We start from the raw sequence: 6,835 nt of genomic DNA on the forward strand, positions 1-6,835 counted from the left end.
CAGGTTCATAGGGACACACAAACCTCTCCACCACGATAAGGTGATGGTTCCCCGGAGAGGTGATGGTTCCCCGGAGAGACAGAAAGAACCATATTATATTTAATATCTTCAGATGTGTGTGGCACTCAACCTCAAACAATAGTTCCTACTGAATATGGACATCTTTATAGTAGGTCAAAGAAGTACGGTATATAGTTTGACTTTTTTAAAAGCCCAAATAATTTCCTGAAACATCTGGACATTATAGTTTTTAGCAAAATGTTATTCAAACAGGATTAAATACTGCATTTGTCACTGACTTTTTATGTGTAACGGATTAATAAAAATGTGTTTTATTGTGCATTTCAGCATGTACCTGTATGTGGGATTTACTCAAGTAAACTACAAACTGCAATGTTCATTGTAAAGATGGGACATGTCAACATGTGCAATAGTGTTGCTCCGTGCTGGGTTTTTATGGTTTGGTTTAGTTATTGTTATCACATAATTTCCATGTTAGATTAGGTGTTACTGTATACACGTTTGACATTTTCTTTTGGAGCATGTTAAGACATACATTGTGATCATTTCAAACACAAGTCCTTTTGGTGTCATAACATTCACAAAGAAAGCCATTGATCTGTGGTCACAGCCGGTTAAGATAAAAAAATATTTTTAGGTTTAAGATTTTTGGTCTGTCAAATTCAGATGGATATACATTTACTGTTGTTGACATGAAACCTTTTAAGCAGTTTTTTCCCAAAGAAGGTCTCCCAGTTTTCTGTCGTCAAATATCATCCCTTTGACCGATGGGAGTTGTAGGTTTGAAAAAGACCCCTATACATCTGGTAAGGCCTATTAACATTTGCCTTTAATCTTTTTCCTTCATCTTTTGGATCAATGACACCCACATCCTCTCAACATACACATGCACACTAGAGTGCGGATCGGGCCGGATTTTTCTGTCCGAGCCCGGCCCGCGTCCGACAGGCATTAAGATATTTCTGTCCGAGCCCGACCCTAGCCCGACACAGTTAAAATCGCATTTGATTCTCATACTAATGACACATGTACGTTTGTTTGTGTGGAAAGCCCGCTTTTATTAACATCATATGTGGGGGATTATGTCAGTAAATCTGAGTAAAATAAATACCTTTCTTAACCTGTATTGATAAGCCGCCCCAATAAGAGATGTTCACTCACACATATACTGTACATGTTTAGTTTAATGCCTTGCTGCCGCTGCTGAGAATGTAATATAATAGGTATACTTGATATATAGTACCTTTTACAGACAAAGTAGCAAAGTGCTTCACATGATAAAAATGTGTACAATACAGTAAGACACAAACAGTAAATAAGCAAGCAAAAAAGAAAAAACAAACCAATAGAAATAAAAACCCAAAAGTTATAAACAGGAAAAAAGAATGAGTTTACACAAAAAAATGTTCAATGCCTTATCGCGCTGATGTGACCGAGCCCGACCCGAACCCGAGCATCCTTTCTAAAAATCTGTTCGAACCCGGCCCGGCCCGGCCCGGCGGGTACCGTCGGGTCCCGTCGGGCTCGGGTCTGGTATCCATCCTCTAATGCACACACGTGGGTAGAGTGTGCTGACCATGGAAGTATGTTTTAGTATTGAAAACTGAGCGCTATTCTGTATGCAAGCCAACAAACATCTTGCATCCTGATCATGCACACACTCCTTTCTGATTCTGCTCAATCATTTTTCTCCAGGTCTATTGGCAGCTGAGCCCTTGGGATTGCAAGAGGTCCCTTGCCATGACATGAAAATAAGACAGCCACTATGATATTGAGCTAGTAACTACTTCTAAAGTAGTTAACTTTGGTTATGGTTTCCTAAACTGAACAAAACCTTGAGTACGCGAGCATTTGTCCTTTTTTAACAGTTTTCTAATCGGGTTAGTTTCTGTCCGGTACACACCACGTGAGACTCAATCGGATTTAGGGTTTGATTTCCCCTCCTGATAATAGTCAGAAAAGTCCACAGTTCTCCTGCAGAAACCCATTCCGGACAGCGTGGCAAGACACTGAACCCCGAGTTGCCCCCAATGTTGCACCAGGAAAGCGCCATATAAGAACAGTTCATTTACGTTACTTTCCAAGCTATGGCTGAGCTACACAGGGTGGCCTCTTTCCTCCTAATCTGAGTTAACATAACACTGACATAGGGGTGTGAAGCTACTTAGTGGTTAAGATCCATTTAATGTAATTGCAGCATCCAAAGTTTGGTTCCGTCCTTGGACCTTTATACATGTCCTTACAAATCAGTTTTCTGTATCCACTGAAAATCCACTGTGCCAAATATTTGCATTTTGGCATTTTGACAATTTCAGCTGTATGGATTAATGGTGCTATTCTGAGTCTTCATTTTTAATATTCTATATTTCATGAAATAAGCTACACACTTTGTAACTTACAATTGTGTATCTATATGTACTGTATACTGTGTATATACTGCATATATATCAGCAAATATTAAGGGCTTTTAGCATTTTATTTTTCCACCATTCCTTGCAATGTAATAAGCAATAAAATAATGTTTAGTGTTTTTGGTTTAAAAAAACATAAATACTTCCTATTTAGAATGAAGGCCAGCTAAATTCAGAGGAAATCAGACAGAAAGTATTAATTGGGTGTAAAAAACAAAAAGTACCCCTTCAAATAGCCTCCAAATTGAACCACTTTTGTCTTCCTCCGCAGCATTACATTCTTGCATTTGGGGGCATCATAGCAGTCCCGCTGATCCTGGCCGAGCCCCTCTGCATTAAAGACAACAACATTGCCAAAAGTCAGCTGATCTCCACCATATTCTTTGTGTCGGGACTATGTACACTGCTGCAGACAACCGTCGGTATCAGGTAACTCCAACCTATTGTCTCACAGCACCAGTAAACTTGGAACAGTAAATTTGCAACATCCTGAAGCTCAGCTTAGCTCAGGCAGACGCCCCTGTAGGGGTTAATGTGGAGTTAACCAGTGAGTCGCACCACTATCGGACTCTATGTGACTCTAACAGTCAAAATGAGAGTTACCCTTCAGGTTGAGTTCTAAAGTTTTCCTTATAATCTCCAAAGTTTACGCAGCTTAATGTGTGGCTTTCCTTTCATAATAATGTGAAATCCTGGGAGCTGTTTGGAAAATCCTTCTAAACCCAATGCATCAATGTCTATGCCTTACCAAAGTGCAGCTGCCTCCCACACATACAATACAGTACAGTACAATAGAGCACAGGGCTCCAAACACATTTTCCTGCCCCCACTGGCTTAACAATAAGCCTGAGCAAATCGCTTATGCTTTTGTTTGAGTTCTCCACCTACACAGTTTGGCAAAAGCTTAAAGGGAAAAATGTGGGATCCCACACTTTGACATAGAATAATAAGTAAGTCAATTTTTATTTTTAAAACCTGTTGAATGAATGGCTTTGTGAAACAAGGGAATATAAGGGTAAAAACTTGAACGGGGAATTGGTTTCTCTTTAGTTTTAAACATTTTCTTGCAACGTTTAAGTTAACAGCCACCTCAGATTCAGTTTTCAGAACTATATGAAACTATTATATTAAGAAATTCTGTTGTTAGGTAAGATAATGTGAACATAGGGACAGTACCTCATGTAACACTGTGAAGTTGTTGCTGATATTATTTTTCCTTTTTAAATAAACATGATTTTACATGGGATTTTTGCTTTGTTTATCCTGACCTGATTTGGTCCATTGACCTATGACCTCTCAAATCTGTAAACTTACTGACCTGCAGGTTACCGATCCTCCAGGGTGGAACATTCAGTTATATTACTCCGACCCTGGCCATTCTCGCTCTGCCAAAGTGGCAGTGTCCAGCCCAAAAAGCATCTGTCATTCTGTCCGTGGAACTGCAGAACAGCACCAGCCCGCACCAAAGGGAAAATTCTGATGAGGTCTGGATGTCACGAATGCGTGAGGTATGTAAAATATTCACTTAAGGCAGAAGATGATTCATAGTAACTACAGTTCTTCTGCAGGGTATCCAACTTAGCAGCACTAACAGAAGACCTATATCCTTTTGTTGCACCTTATGTTGGCATGACAGTAGAAACAGTTAAATGGTTCCATGGTAAAATCCTTATCTGTGTGCATCCAGAAAGCTCTCACAAAATATACTAATTTAGGAGATTTGTTCTAAAGACTTTGTTTTATTGCAAAATAGTGTATTTCTTTTCTTTGAAAGGAATAAATCATGTGAAATTGTTGAAAAAGCTAGAGACCTGGAAAAAATGGTAAGACAAAACCCATGAAGTGTGTTTAAATGCAGTAATGCGTGAAACAAGTTGAAACCCGAGGTGAAACAAATTGCTTAAAATATGTATTTATTTTTAAACATGGAAAAGTAGAAAAATACACAAAAAGACTTACAAACCGTGTTAAAAAAGCCATTATAATAAAAACAATGTTTAGAAAATGATAAAGACAATTGGGAATACAAGTGAAGTATTACAAAAATAGTGTAATTAGGGTAGTGTAAAAAGGTAAACCATGACCCAAAAACAACATTTGGGGTAAAAAGAAGAAAACTGAATTGGGTGACATAATACCCCAAAATTGTGTTAAGAAGATTTTGTGTGAGTAAACATTTACATTTTGGTCAAATGAACTGTGTTGAAAAGAAAACGAGTTACAGCCCAGAAGTTCAGATAAAAAACCCAAACCCTCAATTCTTGGTTTAAAAACTCTAATTTGCCCCATAAATGTATGAATTCTAACTTCAGACAACAGCAGTGACCAGTGCTAGTCGATGCTACTAGCGTCCGTTAGCTGTTAGCTCCTCTAGGACGCACCAGTGCTAATGTCCTCGCATCCGCTGCAATGCTGTTTATATGGATACGATTTCCTTTTGCATTACATGACCCATTTCATCTGTAAAGCCGTACCTGTGTCTCTCCTCTGCTCTCTCTCCTCTTACTCCGCGCCCGGCCACACAGCGGCACGGTCAACACTTCTGACATTTGTCTACAGTTTTAATTGTTATTACCACAGCTGTATATTGTTAAATATGAGGGGCAAACCTGTATTTGTACCAGTGTTTCCGCTGGTAACCCTGCTATCGCGGCCGTCACGGCGAAGAACACAGAAGAAGTTATTGAATGCAGCGAACTTCAGTTGGTAGAGTAACAGCTTGTGTGACGGAGCTGCTGGACCTGGACTTGGACCTGGGCCAGAGATGTGACCCATGGCCAGAATATCATTGTTCATAAAAATGTAGCGCAGTGAAGATACAGACGTTTCATACACACAACGTGTGTATCCGCCGTTCGACCCGTGCTGGACCCGTTCATAATGAGTCAGCCGTTTCTCTCTGTGAGTAGTGTCCATCACACTCCCTCTCAAAGTTATAAACAGCCTATGTGACGATAACATTTGTTTTGGTTAAAATCAACAAATAATCGTGACAATAATCACAATCAAAATTTTTATCAAAATAATCGTGGTCATCATTTTGGCCATACATTTTGGAGGAAGGTTTGTCAAAGTGAGACTACTTTAGACTTTATGAAAGTTTAAAGATGCCTCCAGGAACACTGTTGGTATGATATATGATGCACACATGAGTACCAATGAACTGGTACAGTATTTTAATCTTAGAGGGTCCATCTTGCCATGTCTTTCACAGATCCAGGGGGCCATCCTTGTGTCCTCTCTACTCCAGATTGTCCTGGGTTTTTCTGGGCTGGTGGGTCTTGTGCTGAAATACATTGGCCCGCTGGCTATCGCTCCCACCATCAACCTCATCGGCCTGTCACTCTTCATTGAAGCTGGGAGGAAGTCTGGAGGGCACTGGGGAATAGCTGCTCTGTGAGTGGATGTGTTTTACATCTGTGTATTTGTTATGGCCTTATGCCTTTAGGTTAGCTTATGCTTCTAAGCATTGTAAGTTCAGACGTAACAGTATTGCACAAAATATAGAAACAGATTCGTATAGCATATGATATGTGTATATGTACAGTATGTCAATCTACAGATAGATAGATAGAAAAAGGAAAAAAAAAACAGTGTTTTTTTTTTGGCTCAAATGCTTAAGCTCCTATGTGACTCAGATCCATTTTTTCCATGTGAAAAGCACAAATCACATGGAATCGAAGCTTTTTATTTCTGATCTGGGCCCCTTATTGTATGTAGTTTTAAATCAGAGATAAGATTTTTTTTCGAATGCTGTAATTTATGTGTCTTTTCCCGTACGTCAACTCTAGATCAAATGTGTCAAACTCAAGGCCCGTGGGCCAAGCCCACCTCCTCACAAATTTTGATCTGGCTCGCATATCAATTTAGGTCCACAATAAATTTGGGCCATTTTCATACTACAATTACACAAAACTCAAAGCAGAATGTGGCATTCTATGGTGGCTAAGGGACTTTTTTGCTGAAATTGTATCGGCTGTATTCAGTCTAATTTCGATATGAGAAGACTATATCTAAAATGGAAAAATACAGTCAGAAATATTTTACTTTTTTGATTAAATAAAATTCCAAGTGTGGCCCTTGATGTAATTCTCATTTTCCAATGTGGCCCTTAGTAAAGTTGAGTTTGACACCCCTGCTCTAGATCAACATTAGTTCCTTGCTTCGACGCATCCACTCACACCTCCATACAGAATAAGCAGCCGTTGCTCCACAAAATAAAGAAAGAATTAAAACTGCTGCTGTCTTTCTCCTCATCCTCATTATCATCTGCTCATGAATTTGCTGGCTTCCAGTGTGCATCAACTTATGAATGTAAACTCTTCAGTGAAAACTTCAGTGGCCTCCATGTTTATTCTCATATGTGTTCTTTTGGGCATGTGGGTTAGTTCAGGACCGTGACC

The 6,835-nt window shown here is 39.4% G+C and overlaps 1 protein-coding gene across 1 annotated transcript in view; it reads left to right on the plus strand.

The window, feature by feature from the left end:
- Nucleotides 1–6,835, plus strand: part of si:dkey-106n21.1 (solute carrier family 23 member 2) — a 46,267-nt gene that overhangs the window by 14,315 nt on the left and 25,117 nt on the right. The window contains exons 3-5 of the mRNA XM_034879355.1: nt 2,704–2,861; nt 3,757–3,940; nt 5,647–5,828. Coding sequence (XP_034735246.1) covers nt 2,704–2,861; nt 3,757–3,940; nt 5,647–5,828 — 524 coding nt within the window. The remainder of the gene's footprint in view (nt 1–2,703; nt 2,862–3,756; nt 3,941–5,646; nt 5,829–6,835) is intronic.

Source organism: Etheostoma cragini, chromosome 8 (assembly GCF_013103735.1).
Source record: "Etheostoma cragini isolate CJK2018 chromosome 8, CSU_Ecrag_1.0, whole genome shotgun sequence".
NCBI classification, from domain to species: Eukaryota; Metazoa; Chordata; class Actinopteri; order Perciformes; family Percidae; genus Etheostoma; species Etheostoma cragini.